Source organism: Amblyomma americanum, chromosome 9, assembly GCF_052857255.1.
Source record: "Amblyomma americanum isolate KBUSLIRL-KWMA chromosome 9, ASM5285725v1, whole genome shotgun sequence".
In the NCBI taxonomy this organism is placed as follows: domain Eukaryota; kingdom Metazoa; phylum Arthropoda; class Arachnida; order Ixodida; family Ixodidae; genus Amblyomma; species Amblyomma americanum.
The window spans coordinates 152,053,312-152,076,934 of NC_135505.1; the positions used below are offsets into that span (position 1 = coordinate 152,053,312).

The 23,623-nt window shown below is 46.0% G+C and overlaps 1 protein-coding gene across 1 annotated transcript in view; it reads left to right on the forward strand.

Annotated features, from left to right (window-relative positions):
• LOC144104895 (ADP-dependent glucokinase) overlaps positions 1 to 22,717 on the forward strand; it is a 46,161-nt gene extending 23,444 nt beyond the window's left edge. Inside the window, exons 3-5 of the mRNA XM_077638128.1 lie at positions 6,168 to 6,304; positions 12,767 to 13,037; positions 16,702 to 22,717. Coding sequence (XP_077494254.1) covers positions 6,168 to 6,304; positions 12,767 to 13,037; positions 16,702 to 17,122 — 829 coding nt within the window. The 3' untranslated portion in view covers positions 17,123 to 22,717. The remainder of the gene's footprint in view (positions 1 to 6,167; positions 6,305 to 12,766; positions 13,038 to 16,701) is intronic.
• Positions 22,718 to 23,623: the final 906 nt, after the last annotated feature.

A 23,623-nucleotide genomic window follows, 5' to 3' on the forward strand; every position in this document is an offset into this window, starting at 1 on the left:
TGACCCGACTGACTGCACAGCCTCGCTTGAGGGGCATATGTCACTGCGTTCTTGAGCTGGATCCGACTGTAGTGTCACTGACAGACGAATTCGCTCCAGCGCTGAGTAATATCGCTTCGCTTCCCGGAGTTCGGTGCAGGCGCAATGATCTCTTTTATTACCAGCTGTGAGAGCATCATCCCAGCCTGGCTACACCTACTGCAGGACAAAGGCCTCTCCCATGTCTCTTAAATTAATCCTGTCCTGTGCCAGCTGCGGCCACCCTATCTCCGCAAACTTCTTAATCTCATCCGCCCACCTAACTTTCTGCCGCCCCCTGGTACGCTTGTGTACAGTCCGTTACCCTTAACAACCAGCGGTTATCTTGCCTTCGCATTACATGCCCTGCCCAAGCACATTTCGACTAGGATGCCATTAACCCGTGTTTGTTCTCTGACCCACTCTGCCCTCTTCCTGTCTCTTAACATTACACCTGTCATTTTCCTCTCCATAGCTCGTTGCACTGTCCTTAACTTAAGTTGAACACATTTTGTTAGCCTCCACGTATCTGCCCCGTAGGTAAGAGTACAGATCACAGCTCTTCTCACACCTCATAACTTTGAGGTGCACGTTGATTTGGCAGTGGATGTGAAGCAGGCGGTGAATGAACAATGAGACTTGAACTAACAGAGGAGCTGGACTTGATAGGAGCGATTCAAAAGCAGTACAGAAACAATTAGATATGCGCAGAAGAAATAGGAGCTTTGCACCCAGCTACCAAAGCTGACATAATAAATGGCACTTTGAGCATAATGCTCACACTAATCATAAATTACAAATGTCTCGTAACCTGCCCCATGTTCTAAACACATATAAACATGCAATGGAATGTACTGAAACTGAGCTCTGAAAATATTTTGTTGAAATGTGATTGCTCTGTCCACTTGTAGATTGCTGAACGTTTACTTCCTTATTGCTAATATTTATTTTGGCACATGTATGTCCGTTTCAGTTTTTGTAAGATTGTTACTGTCAGTGGGCGCATTCGTACAGTGTTCTTTTTTTTTATTGTATAACTATTGTATGTGTGACTGGTGGTTTGGAAAGTTTGTGTGCCACTCGTTGTTACTACATGTAAGGGTTTCCTGGCCACAGTCAAGCTGCACAGTGAGCTCTTAGCCAGGACCCTCCAGTTAAACCTTGAAAATAAACGTATTGACTTTTGACTCTTCATGGCTTCTCGACAGCTGGGTCCTTCAACAACCAAGAACCACCTAATTCTGTGCAGCACGCTCTTAAATAACCAGCCTCGAAACTTCTGGAAGCGTGCGGCAGTTTAGGGAAAGTGTGCCGCAGCACGCATTAATGTGTCTCCTTCCCGTCGTCTTCGCGATGGGGCAGCAACTATCTCAGACTGTCGGTTCATGTTCAAGCCAGTTATACTTAGTGGCATGGGCAGGGACACTTTATTTTTCGCTCTTTTTATCGTCCCACAATAATTTTTGTCTGTCCATGTTCGCTACTCCGCCAGAGTTGTCGAGAGAGGAGGTCCTGGGCCATGCTCTGCGATGCGCCTTGAGAGCATTAAAGAAAATTCTTTATATGGCTAACTGTATAGGCTGCTGTATAGCTAGCACCCAGCGTTAGCTATATAGCGGCTTTACAGTGTAAGAACCAGCAAGATACGCTGTTATATATATTTTGCTCTTGAGGGATATTGGTAAACAGCAATTCTTGATCTGAGAGAACCTGCCAAATGTGCTCCACCCTTATTCTTCTAGTTATTTCCCTCTCACAGTAGAAGTAGGTGGTAGGATGGTCAGACAGGATACCTGCAAGCTCTCCCGGGAGACAAAAGATTTCATTAAGAAAGGCCAAATCATGAAAGCCACTTACCCCACAGACAGATTAGAACTGGCTATTGAACAAAGCTATTCAATAAGCGTATGGAGAGAATTGAGCATGCTTTAAAAAACAGAGGTAGCCTAAATATAGTGAAGAGGAAACTAGGTGCAGGCAAAAATCAGATGTATGCATTTAAAGACAGAGGGCAATGTCATTATTTTGTGCCTGTTTACTGTAAGATGGCTTAATAAACTGAGGACTTTTCTTTGCTAGGGGATAAACAAATTTTATTTCTGGCTCGGTTACATAGGTGTAGTTACTAGGAATACAGCAATGGCTCTGCTGCGTAGCAGCTTGAGAGGTGGCACTTGCAACATGAAGCGTCATCTGCTCCGTGCCTATATAAAGGTTACAAGCAAGGTGGCGGCTGACGGCCCGTGCGTCTGGTACATTGCTCACGGCTCTTCTGATTGCCGAAGACCCGGTGCTTCACTAGTGTGGCTGGCGCAATCTATGGGAGCCTCTTGTAACAGTTATTAGCAGTCTGGATAAGGTAGTTAAAGTAGCCGAAAAGTGCTACACAAATCTGTACAGTAGCCATTGTAATCATAGCGTTAATGGGAGGAGCAGTAGCACACAGCAATAGGGCATCACGCCAGTAACGAAAGAGGAAGCAAAGAAAGCCTTAGGAGCAATGGAAAGGGGAAAAACAGCTGGGGAGGATCAGGTAACAGCAGATCTGTTGAAGGACAGAGGGGAGATTGGGCTAGAAATACTGGCCACCCTGTATACGAAATGCCTTATAACGTCGAGCATACCGGAAGCTTGGAAGAAAGCAAATGTCATCTTAATCCATAACAAAGGAGGCATCAAGGACTTGAAAAATTGAAAACTGATCACCTTTCTGTATGTTGCCTACAAGGTATTCACTAAGAGAATCCCTAATAGAGTCAGGACAACCTTAGACTTCAATCAACGAAATGATCAGGCACGCTTTCGTAAAGGATAAGCGACAGTAAACCATAGAAATGTGCAGAATATAATTGACCTTCATAGATTACTAGAAAGCATTTGACTCTGTCGAAACCTCAGCAGTCATGCAGGCCTTACGGAATCAGGGTGTAGGTTAGCCTTATGTAAAAATACTGGGAGAGCTCTATAAAGGCTGCACAGCCACTATAGTCCTCCATAAAATCGGCAGTTAACGTCCGTCAAGGGAGGGTGTCGGGCAGGGAGACGCGATGTCATCAATGCTGTTTACAGAAGATATTCAGAGGCCTGGATTGGGAACAGTTAGGGGTAAGAGTTAATGGAGAATGCCTTAGTACCCTAATCTGCATTTCACTGGTGACATTGCCTTGCCTCAGGGGATGAATTGCAAAGCATGATCAGTGACTCAGGCGGGCGGGCTAAGTAGAACAGTTGGTCTAAAAATTAATATGCGGAAAACCTAAGTAATGTCGGAAGGCAACACTAGTTTGTAATTTGTAGCGTGATGCTGGAAGTGGAAAGAGAATACTTGTACTTAGGGCTGTGAAGTAGAACGCATATTTCTCTGTTTTAAGGAGGAGAGGATAGGAAAGGACAAGCAGCGTTGACTCATCCAGGAGATTTGTAACACGGGATTCACACAAGGGAGAACTCCACCCCTTTTGAGTGGAGGTTTGTGCACAGATCACCAAAATATCGCGTCTTTGGGCGCCTGGGCAGGTCTAGTGCGGGGGCACCAACTTTCCCACGGGGCGAGGAGCTTTTGCTCAGCCGGATCACATGCTCCCAGCCTCGGCCGCGGGGGAGGCAAACGGATCAGTGGGGTTGCTGGTGAGCGAATTGAACCCATCTGTGGTAGCAGGGGCACAACTTGCCCCACTCCAAGAGTGAAATTAGCCGGGCCAGTTGGATCATGACTCGTAAATAACAGCGTGGCAGACGGGACAGTAAGGAAGAGACACCCGATAAATGATAGGCTCCGAGAACATAGCAGAGATATCAAGCACAGCACGAGGAAGAATCTGCCTGAACACGTGGCCACCTGCAAGTGCACTGCAAATCTTGGCAAGAGCAAGGTTCTCGGGAGATACAAGGAACAGCTTGTGCGCCAATTATTCGAAGCGCATGTCGTTCAAAAAAGAGGAGTGAAGTGCGTGAGCACACCTTCTATCACTTTGAAAAGAAAAGAGTTTAGTTTCCTTGATTCCTAAGAACGTGGGGAATGTTGCTGAGTGTTTTTAAAATGTTTTTTAAGTTTTTATGTTGTTACTCTGTGGGCTTGACCGTGGGGTGTAAATTGCTTCGCTGCATTAAAATTTCTTTCAGTTGCTAGTCAGCGCTCGTGTTTGTGTCTATTCCTTATTGTTCCGTCTGTGGAGCTGTTATTTATGTGTTGCCCCATTCGTTTCTCCGCCAAGGCTGCAGGGCAAAAAATTGATGTTCATGTACGTTTGCGATGGAAACCGCCAATGTGTGGCTGGTTCCTGCACGCAAGTTTAATTTTTTCCATGAAGTAAAAGTGCTGTGTGTGGCATATATAAGTCGTAACCAAAACTTCTGTGCCTGGTGGGCCCAAACTCAATTTGCATGTATCCGGCTTTCGTAAGTCCACTGCTATATCGGCCGAATATGTTTGCAAAGGAAAATTGGATGTGCACAAGGTAACGTAGCACAAGGAAGCGGGCGAGCATCATGGCGCTGACCACACCCGCAATCGATCAGTATTGCCAGCATGAGCAGCGGTAGCGGCACACAACGCTGCGCTGTCCAGCCGCCGATTTGAGCAACGTGACTATGGCGAGAAAGCACTCACCGCGTCCGTCTGTGAGCCATGTTTAGAGGGAGACTGGCGCCGGAGGGGGGTCACGGGCTCGGCAGCTGAACCCGAGCCACCGAACCCGAACAGTCTTCGTCGAGCATGCACCGCCGCCGCACTAAGGCCGCTAAGGTCGAGTTGTGCACATACTTTTTCCGGTTCAAGATTACGACGTCGTGCGCACAGGCTGCTCTGTCATCTTCGTCTTCATTGCAACCAGGCACCATGTCTGGGGTCATTCGTTCTATCCGAGACTCGGGGCCACTGCCGTAATGCAGATTTTACCTGCCACTTCCACTTGATCCGTACTGGATCAGTGTTCGTTATAAATTGTGCAGCTGCTTGGAGTTGCTGTGTTTGCTTTCCACCATTTGTTTCAGTTGTTCAGAATGGTGACCTTTGCACTTTGCCATTCATTTAAAAATAAAACATTGTACTTTGTCTAGCATTAGGGCAGGCTTGATGCACACTCCAGGCGGAACTGTCGAAGGTGATGCTTGGCCAGTACAGGGACTGATAAAAACGATTGTCCTTGCTCACAAGGAGGTGATTGGAATGATGAATTTCTTCCAAATGGGGCAGGCTCATGCAAGAAAATGTGACAGAGCTGGCTGACATAAATGAACTGAAGAGGTCATAAAGGGAAGATTTACCGAGGCCTTTAAAGCTTTCTAAAAAAAAAAGTGCAAAACCACACGTCATTACATTTGAGCCATTGTGTTCACAAGTACCTATATGCAAAATATGTGTTCAAGTAAACATTCAGTGGCATATTTTGCAATAGTGCCTCATCTTTAATTGTAGAGCGTAGAACTTTGGACCGACCTTTCAGGTGGGAGTCTGTGCTAATCATGACAAGCCTTACATCGCACCTTTACATAACACTCAACCTTTCTGATCAATGTTTGCCAACCTAAGATGTTTGGAAACTAAAAGCAACATGTTTTAGTATAGTTCTAAATTAATGTTTTATTGCTACAAAGTGCTTTAGATTGGATAATTCAGTGCTCCAGACCGGTCCTATGTAGACGTACCTTTACTCCAAAGAACTCCAGATTGGAAATTTAGGGCGTCAAAAATTGCTCGGAATCACAATTTTCCAGTAACATCAGTGTGAAAGGGACTCCACGATCGTAGTTGGGAGGTGAATAGCTGTGCAGCCCGGCCTCAGAGATCCGCGTCAAAATTGGCCTTGAGGTCATTGCAGTGGGACAGGACTAGTATGCACCATTTCTGTGCCTTCATCTTGCTTGTACAGCCACCGTCAAAAGTTTATTGGACACGACTTTTAAGAATAAATTTAATTTCAGATTTTACAGTGCACCATATACATGCGCCCAGGATTATACTGTATATATGCTCGTGACTGCGTGCAAAGACGACGCTGAAATTTTTCGGCAGTATTACGTTCCATAAACTTTTGGCTGCAAGTGTTTTGAAGGATACTTGTTTAATGATAGCCCATTAATGTAGGCACCATTGTCCTATAGGTGTCAGTCGTATGTGAAGCTGTCTTGCTTGCCTTGCTTTGCTACAGATTCATAATACACAATGACCACACCAACCCTAAGATGGCCGCCATCGAAAGCTTTGTGCCAGAACTGGAGAAGTTTAAGCCCAAGCTGCTGGTCGTGTCTGCCCTTCAGATGATGGACAATTTTCCCTTCGAGAAAGGTATGTCAACTCACAAGGGAATTTTGCATTGTTGTACTGTTAATCAGGAAAGGAAATTAAGGGGGGAATGCGGGTGCAAAAAAAGGTTGTTTTTTTTTGGAAAAATATTTTTTTGTACTTAACATACTTCAGACTATACCTTCTCAAAATATCCATGCTGAAAGTGATCCTAAAGTAAAAAAATAAAGAACCCATTTCGCGAATCGGGCAGCTGAAAAATGAAGGGCAGTTACAAAACCGCTTCCGAGCCACTGCCATTTTGCTACCATTTGAAAGCTCGTTTCACACCCTTTCATTTGACACTTTCCAAGATGGCAGCCCAGCGACCACTACAGTCGTCCCACGACTCAGTAAATGTACACAGACTTCAAACTCGCTTTATCTCCGGTCTCCATTTTACAGATACGGTCTGTGCCTTGAGGGCTTTTCTCTGTTGGTCTCGGGCAATTGAAATTATATTGGTATCAATTTATTATGAAGAAGAACTGTATGGTGATGCGGTTTTCACTGGACTGTACATTATGCATTATATTTATTCACCCTATTTACATTATTCTAAGTCGACCCAGTATTTTTAAATTTGAAAATCCGGAGGTGGGGGGGTCAACTTACAATTGAAATCAAAGGGTTGCACCATTAATAAAGGCGAGACAAATGAGATATCGGGGATGCTACAGTGTGGTTGCAGTTTTATGTTTGCGCTATGGTTCTACCCAGTAGCATTTGGATTTCTGTGCGCTTGTTCGGAAGTTTAATTTTAACTGCGCACACTGAGCTCTTAGGAGTGTCGATAGCTGATGGAAGGGCTGCTGTTCCATTTGTGGTGGCACCGCCACTCAAAACGGCAGCGCTTCCGGGGAGTGTCGGTAGATGATGGAAGAGCGTACACCGCTATCGCATAGTTTCTCTTTGGCCCTGTTTGACATATTTGACTTGTCTACCAGCCACGTTTTACTATTTTTCAGTGTAGTTCTTCATCAGTTATCTTCTGCAACGCACACAGGCGGCAATCAAGCCAATCAAGCTAAAGATACAGACGTACAGCGCCAGCGGAGAGACTAATGAGGGGCCTCCATGAGCGTCAGTGCAGCCACCTCTTGGCCCCCACGGAAGGCCTGCTTCACAGAGCGTGGCGTCTGCGATCGGCACCGGCGGCGGCGCAGTTGATCGCGGAGGCCACGCGCGGATTTGCAAGAGAATGAGGAAAGGGAAGCAGAGTTGCGAGGAGGGGCGGGAGGGCGATCTTGGAAGGCACGTCGGCGGGGAAAGGGTAGCTCGCTTGAGAGCGGCACGAAACGGGGCGGGCAGTTCGCCGGCGATGAGGCTCGGGAAAACATACCGCGCGCCAGGCGCACAAAGGGGTTGGAGGCAGGTTATCTTGCATCGCGGCGCCGGGTTTACGCTGTCCGTTTGCTGTAACCAATCAGCAGGGCTTAATGACATTTGTTATACGTGTGATTTTGTGCCGTTGAAAAAATGTATATTTTGACGGTCGCACAGGTCTCGTCCGTTATAAGCGAAAGTTCGTCTTAAGTGGGGCCGTTATACATGGGCTCGACTAAGTTTTAAGGAAAAACTAATAACTGCACGCGAGGACTATATTCCACCGCATAGGAAGAGAGGATGTGTTTCGGCTTTGTAGCTTCTGCTCCATTTCCAGAAAAGGTTGTCACAGAATGTAGTGTTTTTTTAAATGTGGTGAGCCATTGTGAACTATTGGTTTGTTATGTGTAGTGCTGGTACATTGACTGGATTTGTTCAGAGAATTAACTTTTCTGTTGCTACAGCACTGTGCATCAATCACCGGTGATCGACAGATTCAAAGTGCAATTTCAGTGCGACCAGGGGACTTGTTGAGGCATGTGATGGGTTGTTTCGACGTTATACTTTCATTTCTTGTGTTGTTCATATTTTTCCACGAGGCAGCAATTTTTGAAACGCCCTTGAATTTTAGGTTCCGGCATTATGCATGCGTGGGATGGCAGAAAAAACCCACTTCATGCTACTGTGCTGCATCTGCAGCGGATTTTTTCCATGCGTCAAGCAGCAGTGACACTGACGATGATGTTGGCATTATCGAATTTTGATACCGATGAAGAAACTACGTAACCTAGGCACGAAGCATGGGCATTTGTCCGCCTGTAGGTTTAATTTTAGCTTCCTGATTGTTTGTTCATTCCTGGAGCCAGTTTATGAATTGCATTGATGTAATGAATCATATATTTGGTATCTGTTGTGTCTCAACATCATATGGACAAGATTTACTTCCGTCTGCCCAAAAAGAATACACTTAGGCCCAGTAGAAATTGGGACACCAACCTCGGAATGACGCTCCGTTGTAGCCCAAAGCTGTTCACAAAAGCTGTGGATGTCTTCCGACTGGTCCTAAACCGTCCGAAACGTCTTCCAAAATACGCTGTTGTAAACGCAATGCATTGCATTATAGGGCATTTTCAAGCAAGTTACAGTCAGACCTCATTATGACGAACATAGATATTACAAATTATTGGCTATATCGAACTGCTCCTAGATACTTTGACAAAGCACATGCATTTCTTACTTTATATATAGCTTTCGTCCTGGCATCTGATTTTTGGCGCAACACTGCTGTAGTGCGAGGAAGCCACCCTAGCCAGCGTTTAACCTGCCACCGCCGTGCGCTGCAGTGCTTTGCGAGGAAGCCTACCTAACTGATGTTTTCCGCTCAGTATTTGCAGCCTCTGCAATCACCACGAGCAGCTTCAAAACAGCTCTAAAAATACAAAAAAGGTCTCTTCCAGTCGTCCTTCTTTTGCTAATTAAATTTTTCTTCTCTATGTGGCTATGTTGAACTATTTTATGATTTTTTACCTATTCACTGTAATGACGTCTCACCGTATTACCTTTTTAATTTTCATGTGACTAGATCATCACATATAGTATGGCGGATATATTTTCTGTCTCTGTCATTTTTATTTAATGCTTCTTCAGAAACCATCATAGCTCAAACTGATAATGGCGAAAAGTACATTTATCAAACTATATTTTGGTACATTACAAGTTACTTTTAAAATTTTTTGCTTGTGCAAAATTTATATGAAGGACACTGTGAAAACTGCCTTTTTTTGGGTAGTGTCAGAAAAAAATTTCTAGCTCAGAAAGTCAGTTATAAATTCAGTGTTTTAGTGGCTAGTTTACAAATTTGAAACAATTTGTATGTTCCAGAATGTTCTTAATATTTTTTGCTCAAGAAATATTACCCTGTCGACACCATTATTATCTTAATTTTTAACTTCTCTGTGTGTTTTCCAATTTTTTCACAAAATTCACGCCAAGTATTTGCATTGAAATAAATGTTTTCAGAAAACACATTCTAGTGCCATCATTTTCATGCATACAGTAATCTCTCGTTATAACGAAATCGCTTTACTCGAAATTTCGCTTTTTTCAAAATTTCTTCCAGTCCCGACCCAAACGCATGCATCTTAAAGGGACTATGCAATAAATTGAGATTACATAAAGCAGGCGAGAGATAGGCATTTCATTACTCGTCACCCCAACGCAATTTTTAAGCTAGCATCAATAACAACGAAGATATAGACGATTAAAAATTACGCTCCTCTCCCCCCTCAACTCGTACACGTGGGGCACCAGACAAAACTGAAGAAAACAGCTCTGGGACTGGGCCCCGCCCATGAATACGGCGTCCGCTGACGTTCCTTTTGCAACTTCCAGTTGTCTCTCCTAGCACCCCAGCAGCAACGTCGGCGGTGTGATTGCGGCGTGCGTCGGGTGTCTTTGCTTGTCGTCTGTTGTAGTTAGCAGTAATGGACCCGGACCTCGAGGCGCGACTGCTCGCTCTTACGGCCACGATGGGCATCGAGCCCTATTCGTTCACGCCATACTGGCTGAACGCCAGCGACGACAGTAGCGACTCGGCGAGCCACTGTGAGTGGCCCCGCAACTCCCGACAGAAGGAGGCGGCAGAGGAAAATTGAAACCATATGCGTGAAGGCAATGCCCTGGCTCGCGCTTGCCTGAGAGGGTCGCGCGGCGGCACGAGCAGACGATTTTCACGGCTACCGGAAGTGTGCCCGTGGCGTCGTGGCTGCCGTAGCTCCAGCGAATGACAGCGTGTGGTGGCCTGCTGACGTCATGGGTATAGTGACGTCTCTTTTCACGATTTTAGTTTCAAAATCTGTCACTACGAGCACACCAATCGGCCTGCAAATTTTAAAAAACACGGTTTTTAATAATTTATAATAAATTGCCGGCTCAGTTCCGAAGACTCATACTTGGTGTGAGTGCTTCTTAGCGTCATTTCTAAGCATTGAAAACATTTACAAGCGAGTTTTTATTCATTGCATAGTCCCTTTAAGCCGCATTACTCGAAGCGCACAAAGAATTTGACCCGCTTAGAGTGAAGTGGTTAGCGGAGGCATCGGCGGCGGCGACCTTTGGAGCATGCAGTGTCAAATTAATACGGCCGACGAATTAATCTCATGCAGGCACAGAACAGGCCACAAAAGTACCAAACCTACGACTGATGGACCTAGTAACGGCTACCAAGCAAGTGCCGAGTGCCTCCAGCTGTTTACAACTGAGTAAATGAAAGCTGTCAAATTCTGTGGTGCAGCGTGCCCGAATCTCGGTCACAATCGCATCGCTGGTGTCCCCTGTGATAGAATCCACACGAAAACAAAGTTTTCCTGACACTTTGCAATGCCAGAAAAGCGTGGTCTCTCGGTTGCCGAAAAGTGGCCAGAAGACCACGGGCAGACTTGTGCCGTAGCATTCCATGGGGTGCGCTCGATGAGTGAAGTTTTACTGCTCTAAAGAGCACTTTTGGCGCTGAAACGGGCCAAAAAGCACAAATGAAGTGTCCCTCCGATTATTGGCCCATTCACACTTGCTAGTCGCAGAGGTTGTGCGACTGTTTTGGTCGTAAAGCGAGTCTCACACGGTCGCATTGGTCGTAAAGCGACAGTCGCAGGCCAGTCACTCGCTGCTCGATTTCCTAGCATTGCGACTGTGAGCCGCAAACTGCTGAACCTGTCAGCGAGCGAGCCGAGCTTTCGGCAACGATGCCGACCGCGGACGCGCCGGGCATCGAACTGAGCTGCTCCCTAGCTGCCGTAGTCGTCACTAAGCTTAACCGTTTCACATCAGCCAAAGCAGATGAATCTCTATAAAGCACATGAACAATGGCAATCCTGAAAGAAGGCGACCTGCAGGGGTCTCACTTGCAAGTGTGAACTATGGTGTTGTCGAGCTGCTGCCTGGTCACATGCCCTTTGCCATGTTCGACACGAGGAGCTACGTTATTAACAAATCGGAAAGATGACTTTAGGAAAGCTGGTCTAGAAATTTGCTCGCCGCTCACCATAATCGGCCTGCATCGCAATAAAACACCGCCCCTAGCTTCGTTGCACTTTTGATGGTGCAAATCGACCGATAACTTGCCGAAGACATGAAAAGTCAGAGCGTTGCCAGCGGCGAGTCATGCTGTCAACATGGTGTGTCAATGTAACCATGGTGTTTTCCCGGTCATGCTCGATTCGCGCCATCCGACTAGACAAACGTCTAAATGCATGGTAGGTCATTGAGCTTTGTTCCTAGACATTTATCAATGGCGTGCACGCGACGCTGCGCAAACACCGACGCTCGAACCATACAATTGGCACAGTGTCGTCGACAACGGTGCGCCGAAAAAAACTCATTTTGTAAACTTCACGGCTGCACACCTCGAGAAAAAAATCGCCCAGTAATATGCAAAGTCCCTACTGTAAAACTGTTCAGTTTTCACGATCGCGCTGCGTACCCACAACGAGCAGCTAATCGTTTTTTGAGCATAATAAACACAACCTGCAGAGTCGTGCAGCGGCATTTGCAGCGCTTTCCAGTGCGATACTCTTGTAGTCTTCCGTGCCTCGCCCCATAAAAGCAGCCACTGCCTTCGCAATTCGAAGTACATCCCGAAGGTTGAATGCATGGGCGGTGACCATGGCCTCGTGCAATGCTTGGTCAGATTAGAGCAGGGGTCTTGCGCCCAGTAAGAATTTGAAACAGCCAAAGCTCACTGCCTATTTTGCACCTGAATAAAGTTTTGCTTCACTGAATACATTGTATTTTGACTTCCTCGCTGTTGCGGCGCAATTACAGCTCGACTGCTTTAGCTTTTCTCTGGTAGTCGCATATATCGAATTACCGCTTATAATGAATTTTTTGGCCATCCCGCTGACTTCGTTATAACGAGGGATTACTGTACATATTGTGTTTTTTACACCTCACTTATTTTGCAGGAAAGAAAGCATGACTGAGACGTGTCAAAAAGATTTTTTTTTTTTTTCATGGTAACTAAAGAGTTACTTGAGCATTGCTTCTCTCGCATGCATCCACATTTAGGCTGTGTTCTTGCTGAGCTCTTGTAATGAATGCACCTCGACAGTTATGTGAATCCTCAGGGGCCCCATCTTTTTCCAGGGCAGCGAGAGAAGCACGTGCAGGAGGTGCAGGCCCTGATGAAACGCATGGACCAATCAGTGCCGCTGCACTTTGAGATGGCCTCCTACGTGGATCCCACGCTGTTGCACGAGCTTGTGGAGCACGTGCTGCCGTATTCCGACTCGCTGGGCATGAATGAGCAGGAGCTGCCCAACTTGCTGAGCATCCTCAAGTACGGCAACATCTCCTATGTCGCTGACTCCTACCCCCGCGTCGCCACCGTGCTGGATGCCATGCGTGACATCTACGAGTGAGTGCTCGGAGCTGCAGTTGCATTGCTCTTTGAAATGTCTCTGCTTTAACCAGCCATAGGCTGCAAAATAAGTGCTGAGAAGAAAAGCAGAAAAAACTATTGCCAGGTGGCCGAGCTGCAACACTAGCTGGTTGCCTAATCCCACCTCATTATGACGTTTCTGATCAGTGAGCGGCAGAGGTTAGGCAGCAGCACCGGCGGAGCAGGGTGTTATAGGGCCTGTGCTATAGAGGGTGCTGGTTGAAATTTTCTGCTTGGGTTTTTGGTTGACAAGGACTGAAAAAACTGTTGTGGACATATTCTTTCCCTGTCGAAGGGCATAAAACCTCATGCAATGTTTTTCCAAAGAACACACTGGCTGGTGTTTCTTTTGTAGTAGCGTGTGGGGTGTTGTGGTATGCTAGCAAGAACATTTGTACCTCAGCTCTAAAGTCTAGACTATTGCCTGGTCGCCCCTTTTGATGTGTGGACGTAGCAAAACGAACAAACCTCTCGGTGAGGCCGTGGGTGCTCGGACGGTACTATTGGTCCACAAAATGAGTTCTGGGAACAAGTTTGATAAGTGTTCTTCAAGGTTCAAGTTCAGACAAGTTGAGGTGCACATGTCTGGCATCATCATCAAATTCAAATTCTTTGCAACCCCAGGGACTGCTCACAGTCCAGCAGATGGATTCTTGCCCAACCTGGGTTACCTGCCATCAGCAATGCCACTTTAGGCAATGGGTGGCTCCTCTAGCTTACAGCTGCGCTACCCTATCGGGGTTCGATCCCAGCCACGGCAGTCGAATTTCGATGGAGGCGAAATTTTAGAGGCCTGTGTACTGTGCGATGTCAGTGCACGTTAAAGAACCCCAGGTGGTGGAAATTTCCAGAGCACTCCACCACAGCGTCCCTCATAGCCTCAGTCGCTTTGGGATGTTAAATCCATATAAACTGTGGGGATCTGCCCTGCAGTCCCCTGTGTAGACTTTCCCACGATGCACCGTGCAGCAGCAGCCTCGCCTCGAGGAGGAGCACATTCCCTTGTTAGTCACCTTAACTAACGAGAGAGGGCGCCAGCGTCGCAGTGCGAGAGTGCTCGCACGCTGGAGAGGGAGAAGACAGGTCGGGTGGGATCGTCGGCGTGAGCGAACGTGTCGCTCGCGGCTCCACTCTTCGCCAGCGGGGCGAGGAAGCGGCGGGAAGACTGGCTCCCGTATCTTGTCCCGTCCGGCCTCGGAGTATAGCCCTTGCAGTGTGCCAAGACACTGCTGCTCCCAGCTGCGCCTATGAGCATATGCTTAGAACGGCGATAGTGGAAGAGGCATGGTGCACTAAGTGGCACTTGTCCGCATGGCGACTGAAAGTTTGGGCCGCACCGCCGAGCTAGCCATGCCCAGACAAGACAAAAAAAATGGTGCGTGCCTCATCGGACATTTTCTGGACAATTTGATGGCGTGGGCAGCACAGGGGTGAAGTTTTGCTGTCAGCGATATATAGAACATACCTATATGTCCAGCGTTGTCCTGTGTTCTTCTTCTCCTGGTGTCTCGTGCTTTCACTGGTGAAGTTATGTCTGAAATACTCCATTCACAAGCAGCACCGACAGATCTTGACACTTGTGACGATCGGCTGTGAAGGGGAAGGGTTCCTTGGCACATGTTGAAGGCTGCTGGAGTCCCTTGAGACAAAAATATTTGAGAACCCTTGCACTAGAACACGAAAAGCGCCATACCGGCAAGAAAACACTTGTGCAGCCAAAGGTTACAGAGCTTCTGTTTTATGCCTTGAGCGTGCCGAGACCGCCACCTTCCAAAGGAAGGCATGCAAGTGCAAAGCGTACGTTCCGAGAAGAATGGTGAAAGTACAGGAAATTTGGATGGATAATAACGTAGCTGTTGGCTGTGCTTGGGTGGGTGCTAATGAGTGCTATTACAGGTCTACTTCACTATGGGGGATTCCCCTAAACACTGGACCAACACCGCTTCCACTTCAAGTTGTTAATGAATTCGCTCTTGGCCTATTCTCTGCCAGTTGTCCTGGTTAGCTCCGTTAGTAGTGACCGCCCTAGTAAGGTGGTGGTACCGGGTTCTAACCTCAGACCAGAACGAACTTTTATTCAACTACGAAGCGAAAGCTCCAGATCTTTTCTTTGCAGAACGCTGTCTATTGTACACTACCTATGTGCACGTTTACTGAACTTGCAATAATTTATTTATATGCGATGCACCTGTGGCTCGAAGGCCAAGAAAAAGGGACAAAATATCGTGCTCTTTATTCTGTTTCTTGAGTTGATTCAGAATGGTAATATTTATTGTTCATTAATAAATATTGTATTCATACCATTGCTTCTGTTCTATTTTGCTACAAATTCGGTGCCAAGATTAAATGGTATGGTAACTTATGCCTACATTTAGCTTGGATTCTGGCTCCTTTTAAAATCTGCTCAGTGACAACCCTGTTATGTACAGTCTTTGTCAAAAGTTTAATGGCTGCCAGCTTTCCTGGGGGGCTGCACATTGAAGTATGTCCCATGGAACTGCAAAGCCCCGCAAGGATGAAAAGGGAAAAGTTCTCTTCCTGTTCCCAAAAGTTCCTGTGGTCTCGTTATGTCTCGTTTTCCTTTCCTTTTTATGTGTAGTAAGGAAGCCACTGCTAGTAACAGAGTAAATGAAAATAAAATGGAATGTTGCAAATTCGGCCCCTGGTGATGCTGTGCAAGCTAAACGGATTTGAAAGGGGGGCCTGCTGGCCGTGTTGATGCACATTCTTAAGTTTGAATGCACAGCAAGCAACAGAAAAAAAAAAGAGAGATAACACTGCAACGAGTAGACGCAACGAGTAGACACAGTGTGATCCTGGTGTCCTCTTCCTAGTGTTGTTTGTTGTCCTTCCCACTTTGGGATCTCAAGAGAAGCGAACCGGGCAACCTTCAGTCTTATGGCAGTGGCTGTAGCTCTCTGTCTACCAACACCCATTTTACACAGTTCCCAGTCTAACAAACAAATTTCGGTTCTCTGGCAAGTACTCATGGGGTTCAGTGTTTTCAGTAACCCAAAATAACGAAACAAACGACCACTAAACCTGATTTAACAGTTTTTCCAAGAGTAAATGTGTAAAAAAAGGTTATTTCTCGCTCCTTTTGCCCACAGTGTCTCCCAACTTGTCAGTGTGCCAGCAGTAAAATCTAGGCACCCAAGTCACAGCCTTGGTGTTGTTTTGACAGGGATGCAGGCTGCACGGAACAAAGGACTTGCAGTCGGCAGTGCTTCCCAATTTAACGAAATAATTCATGGCTGCTCTTCACTTCATTAAACCGTATTCATTTTCACACTTTGTTTCAGACAAGATTTAACAGACCACGGTAGTCAAATAGGAGGGTGAATACATGATTGCTGAATTGCAGTTGAAGGTTCTAGGTTCAGAAGGGTAGATGCTTGGGCTTCTTGGTTGATTTCAAGGATAAAAAACGTAGAGCAAAAAAAGACAAGGACCCAGAAAGACAGACACACACAGGTTGTGCTACGAATGTTGATGATGTCAGCAGCATTTAAAATTTTGTCTTCTGTCTCGGCAAGAATGAAAACAAATTAATATTTCTGGCTTTAGTGCGACTTCCTTGTTGCGCTTCTGTGGAGACAAAAGCTAACTCGCACATGCTATACTTTTGGTGCAAACTCAGGCTGCTCAAGGCCAACGCTCCACAGAAAGGCGGCAAGCCGGGAGACAAGGACGGCCGGCGGCCACTGACCCGCCTTCACATCCACACACTCGCCTTCCAGGCTATCCTGGTCGCCAATGACTCGCCCTGGAAGAACTCTTTGGCTGCCGCTGCCAAGGCGGCCCTCACCGCCCACCGCTACACGTGCGGCTCGCATGACATCGACACAGCGCACGCACGTGTCATCATGGATGACTCGTTCACCACGAGCCGTGGCACTGGCGCCCGGCGCATCCCATTCAACAACAACCGGCCGGTCGCCTGCTGGCAGGAGCGCGACTTCGAAATTTGTGTGGCGCCCGTGCTCGTCTGCACGAGGGTCCAACACACGGGGGGAGGTGGGGACAATGTGTCAGCGGCTGGGCTGGTGCTGCAGGTCTAACGGTGGCCATGTTTAACGAGAGCTGGGCTAAATCCTGGTGCTTTTGCAACAACATTTTAAGCAGAATGAGAGCATGCAAATTAGATTCAAACTGAAAGTTGCAAGTTTTTAAGAGTCATATTTCAGGCGATCAGCTCAAAAAAAGTAGACTAGGCACGCAAGATGAGCAGTTGGCCGATTAGACTTTTCTGTTCAGCTTTTGCTCACTCAACTATGAACGCATGATAAAGTGTTAGCATTCCACTGCCCACATGCTCTCATTGCTGTTTGTTGGGTTCACTGACACCAGTTACAATGTTCCAATCTTCAAATTTGCAGACGACGGTTCAGTTGCCATTGTGTTGCGGAAAATATTGACGGCAGAATTGAAACCCCGTGCACACAGTGCTTTCAGCCTTTGACCAATTTAAAATGAACAGCAGATTTTTTTATCGCTTTGTTCGAGTGACTCCTTGGCTGTAAGTGAATACCGGGCAAACTGTCAAGATAGGCTTCACCATGGATGCATGACACCGCAGTTTCAAAACCGTGTTAGTTTTCGTGTCTGACTTGCGGGGCTTTCTCCATTGTGGAACAATACTGAGTGCTTTACCTCCTCATTTGAGCGAGGGATTTCTTGGTTGCATGTTATAGCCCAACTATTGCAGTTGTTTTCATAGATAGTGCCAGGGACCTATTCTAACCTGCTTTGCAAATCACAGTATAATGTTGTTTTTACCAATTTTTCAAGCAACAAGGAGTGTTGGTTTGGCATCTGTGACCATCATTTTTTTACCAGTTGGCAGCAGACATGCCAGTAGCGCAGTCCTGCCGGTACTTAAAAGCCGTGCACCTAACTGCACGTTGCATGGAAAGTTCCCCACTGCATTCCTGAGTGCTTGTACTGCATTTCAGGGCACCTTGCAGGTCCCTCTATAGTAAAGCTGAGGATGTTTATCATGTGAGTGCCTTTCTATATAAGTTGTTAGTGATGGTGTAGCTTGGTAATTGGTGCACTTACTGTGTTGGTGTAGAAAATAAACAAGTATAAAACACCATCCTGTTTTGGAGGGCCACTGAGGGCAAGTTGGGGTTGGCCTGTATCAATAGATTCGTGCAAGGAAAAGTGGCTGCTGTCACTGGGAAACATAAGCTGGAAAAGGCAAAAAAGCGAAATACAGTTGGTGCCACCACCAGCTCTTTTCACAAAGGAGCTGCAGTGCTTTCTTTGTGCACACCTCAGAGGCTAGGCTACTTTGCCATTCACTTGGAGCATTCACCGAGTCTTATTTTGTAAACTGACATCTCGCGTTTGAATTGAGTGGAGTGGAAACAAATGTTCTATGTTTAATACAATTTTCTAGTGAATAGGGTTCACTTAAAGGATTCTTTACTCGGGTTCCTCTGCCAAACGAACACCAACGTAGCTGCAAGGAGCAAAAATTGTAGGAAGCTGTGACCATTGAATTGGGAAAGCATCTCCTTTCCTGTAACCATTTCTTCACCACAGACAAAGGAAAACGTGCATTTGTATGTGCAGAGTGAATTGTACTCCACCGCACAGGTGCATCATACTGGCACTCACCTACGGGGGCAGAAACGTGGAGGCTAACGAAAAGGGCTCAGCTCAGGTTAAGGACAACGCAGCAAGCTACGGAAAGGAAAGTGATAGGAGTAACGTTAAGAGTTGGTCAGAGTGGGTGAGGGAACAAGCGTATGCGTGTTAAAGACATCCTAGTCGAAATCAAGAGGAAGAAATGGACTTGGGCAGGGCACGTAAGGCTAAGGCAAGATAACCGCTGGTCCTTAAGGGTAACGGAGTGGATTCCAAGGAAAGGCAAGCGTAGCAGGGGGCGGCAGAAGGTCAGGTGGGCGGATTAGATTAAGAAGTTTGCGGGGGTACGGTGGCTGCAGCTTTTGCCCTGCGGTGGGCAGAGTCAGGCTGATGCTGATGATAGGTTGCTTGCAGCACTGTGAACGCTGCAGTCATCCGAGCCAATCCCAACAACTTGCATGGCAAATGACTTCCTCCCTGCCCCTCACTCTGCGACTGGTGGCTCCATCCCTGGGAAGGAAATAACACCAGTGTCCGGCCACTGTGCGCAGGAGACTCTGACAACTCGGTAGACACCATGTTTGCGAATGGTGGCGCACCAGTTTGCAGCAGGCCTCCGCATTGCTGTGTTCATATGGGCTTTCTCTGCCAGTTTAACCAGTGAATGAGTCAATTGCTGTATGTTCAAAGCACCATCCTGAATTACCTCTTCAGTTACAGTAATAATTGTTTTAAAAATAGTCAAAACACTGCTGAGGTATTTGAGGGACTATTTGTTGTCTTCCTTGGCCCTAATTGACTTCCGACTTGTGAAATGATGTAGAGACCCACACTTTCACTTTACACTACCCACTTTTTTTTTACCAAATATAAATGAGTTTACTATAGCAGGTTCCTACTGTATCAATTGTGACTCTGCATTGGCGGCTCCTAATCGCTTGTTTGGGTGCTTAATGATTGCAAGGACACCGCAGTGCATGGCTGTCAATTCCAACATGTCGAGGCATTTGCATGCTTTGTTGTAGCCAGCTGCCTGTGCTTTGGTTTTGTTTCTATTTCCTGCTGCTGAGGGTGACTTCATATTCATTTCTAGAACCCACGAATGAAGTTGACATAGTTCAGGTTGGCATAATTCAACAGAACAGCGTAAATTCACAGAGAGTAGTGAATAGAAAGAGCTCCTACTTTAGAACCAGGCCTTTCTGAATTCACAGCATCTGGCTTGACGTACTGAAAATAGCATATATATAGCAGGGAAAAGCGGGCTAGTTGGTAGTTTGTACCTGAATGCATATTGTAGCTGCGTCCTGTCTGTTTTCATCTTCGTCCCTTTTCATTCATGCGGTTACAATATGCATTCACATAAACTGAAAAGTTGGGCCTTGACAGTTTTCAGGGTTCTTTCCCAGTATGAGGAGCATCAAGGCTTGTTCGGTTTGCCCAGTGTTTACTGTTCAGGCTTGGTCAACATTGCCCACAGGCTTGGCTTTTGAGCCGTGTAGTGGGGTGCTCGTAGCACCTCTTGAGCTCTGAATCTCGCCACCTTTCAAGACTTTCTGCTAAATAAATAGAGCTAAATAGAGTCATCTGGTTTCACCATTACAAATTCTTTTTTTTTGCCACTGTGTATTTTGCTTATAGTAGCAGCCATGCACACTGTAGAACCAGCTCATCGTCAAGAAGAATGTTTATTTTTTTATTGTTTTATCATGTTTTTATTCTCTCTCCGGGGACGGTTGTGCGCCTCTATATGGAGTTTTGTTACGACATGCACATCCACTGTCAGAAGCTTATGAAGCGCAGCTTTAAGGAAGAAATCAATTTCTTTGAATACAGGGCATGTTGCTTAAGATTTGGTGGTGCACTGTGTAATTGGCACACTAATAATTATACTGATTATATTTATCCCAGATTGCATGCTAAGGCGCCAGTGAAACGATTGTTCTTCACAAATATTGCTTCATACACTTTTGACTGCGGACGTACAAGAGTGTAATTGAATACAGTCGTGTACTTGGGCATTCTTTCTGTCGACAAATGCCCTGTGCGCATTGGTGAATGGGAGCCCTATTGAAATATTTATCAGTTTCTGCACTGCGCAACGTGCAGGCTCTGGCTGTCGCTATAAGGATTTGTATTCCTTTCTTAAAACAAGCGGGCTTTTTGTTACATGGCAGGGGAGCGTATCAGTGCCTGCTTTTACTTCTCGTTTGTGAGATTTACGAAATTTGAGGTAAATTATGCACAAGTTTTTGGGCATATAGGCAGTTTCTTCTGCAAGCTTTTGCTTTCCTCAAGTTTGCGCCCAATAATGCGAGCAGTCGATGAAAGTAGTACAAAAAACCAGCGGATGCCTTCGGAAGGCTTGGAACTTTTGTCTGGCACTTACTTACGAAGCTGTTGCTTGAGTCATGGCGTTTCCATTCTTGAGGGCATTTCACACTGGCATTTGGTGCTGTGCCTTGAAAGTATTGCAGCTGTTTTTTTTTTTTTTACTTATGCTGGGAGGTCCATGCTTTTACCACACAGCATTGTTAAAAAACACACTCTATTCAAACTTTATTGTGGTAGAACGTCGTGCTCACAATGTGCAAGAAGTAAACTTGCTGTCAGACAAGGTCAGGACTAGTATTCAAGCATGCATGTTTGGCATGGTGTTTGAATCGCCAGACTTGAGCACGTTAGCAGAGTCCTTCAATGCAGGAAGGACTCTGACGTCAGCTAGCTTTATTTGTTCACAGCAGAGAGTTGTTGGCACACCTTCTCATATGAATCTTGACCACTTTTGTGCAAGCAAGTTTTGAGCAGTGGTGGAAGCACGTAAGCGTTTGAACTTTTGCATAAGCGTTTGAACTTAATGCTTAAGTGTCCTACCCAGTTTATTTTCATGCTCAGCTCTTGAGCAGCCCTAGCTTCCATGTATGACACCTAGTATGTGTCATTGCTGTAGAATTAATTTTTTTCTGGTTGAGGTAGACTTTAAAAGTTTCCAGTAGAATTTTTGCGTCTGGAAGCGTAATTTGTTTGTAAGGTAGTTTTACATTTTATACATTCTCTCCAGACATCCCACAAAAGATTCTATCGAGTTGAGTGTATGTCATCTGTTGCCTCAAGATTTCTTTTTTTTTTTAGAGCTGTTCCTTTTGTCCCGACCTTGGCTGCCCGCATTTTTTTACCTGTGGATTTTTTTTACTTGGGGATGCATGGAAAGCTAGTCTATAACACATAAAACAAATATGTATTGCAACTACGCCAAGACTGTAGAGAATTGGAAAAGTCTGATAACACCAATAGTTAAATAGTTCTCTTCTTTTATCAGCAACATTGTTTCATATCATAAGTTCACTGTTCCATCTTGTATAAGAGAAAATAAGAACTAAATATTCAGTCACTTGATGGTTTGCAGCAGTTCCATGTGATTTCATTTGCTTATCCAAGTGCATTGTTTTGAGACTTCTTATCTGAGCATCTTCTGTGCTATGGTGTCACGGAACTTTGTTTTTATCTAAATATGCAGAACTAGTTTGATTCGTGCAGCTTCGATGCACTACTGGCTGTGTCTGCAATGCAGACTCAACATTAAAGCAATGGATTCATATTTGAATGCTCTCAAATGCAGAGCGCCATCTCGCATTTAGTGACCAGCCTTGTTGCTTTTCATGGTGTTGGCACATTTATGGGACCAGAGACAAAGGGTTCTCAAAAGGTGTTGCCAGGAAGCCAAGGCATGATCGTTGTTCCCGTTTCAAGCAGCTCAATTGAGCAGTGCAGTAGGAGATGATGTGAGGACCATTTGGAGTTTCATCTTCGCTTTCCTTTTCTTTAGGGCCCAAATATTGAGTTTCTTGAAACATTTTGAATTGTGATATGGGGGAGATGTTTTTGTAGATTTCTTTAGTGCATATACTATGGAAGCTGTGCTTTGTGGTTTTTTGGTGGGGTGGAAGCTGTGACCAAAGTAAGGCACAATTTCAGAGCTTAGAATTGTCTTCTTGGTTTGACCTCATCGTTTTGTGGTGTTTGAGCAAACTTTGGAATAAAGAAATTGTGGACATAAGTTATTTCTGAGCTCTTCGTGTCTTGACTCAACCTGGTGGTTCAGTAGTTGAGGCATTCAACTGCTGAGCCCAAGGTCGCAAAAATACCCATGTGCTGCGCTTGGTCGGTAAACAACATAGCTGTGAGTTATGGGCCACTCGGGAGACCCAGGCAGAAACACGGACACACTATAATGTGATAGCATAAGAGGTCCTGCTCTTGAGAAAAGCCAGCATCCATCCGTCCTTGTCGCAAAAATGCAGGTGGCAATGAAATTGATGACTGAGTGATAGAGGTCACATGGCCTTGTGATACGATCACAACCTGCCCATGGTGGCAGGTGCCAATGAAAGTAGTTCAAATAAATTTATTGCAGTTGCCACTTACCCATCGTGGCACTTTGCATCGGCTCATTGGTCAAGAGAGAGCCTCCCCCGAACATGTGCAGAAGTGAGCCTTACGGGAGCTCTGAAAGGGCAACCTGGGTCTCGCAAGCCCTGCTGGTGGCAGTGTTTGAAACAGCCACCTACTGGAGCAGTTGTGCATCGCATAGCCGCTGCACCATTGCGCCGGGAGTGGTACGAGGCCTCCCCGTGGCCTATGAATGTGAAGTAGAGAATGACCACTTCTACAGAACCTAGCCTGGCGAAAGAGAAGGAGTACTTGTGTGGCAGGGAGCTCGAATGTTATCGTATTATACTCTTACGGATAGGTTAAACATAGTTTTTTACTCAAGGAGGGCAATCTATGGGGAATAATGGTACAGCCTATCACAAAAAATTGATGTCTTACTATGGAGGATAGCCGTGCTGGCAGCCAGACTGCGGACTGTAGGCGTCCGGCCAGTACTGGCTAGCTGGTCTTGAAGGGCCAAGCCCCATGCAAGCGCGTCGCAGCCCAGCAATGCACTGCCACTTCGGCATTCACGC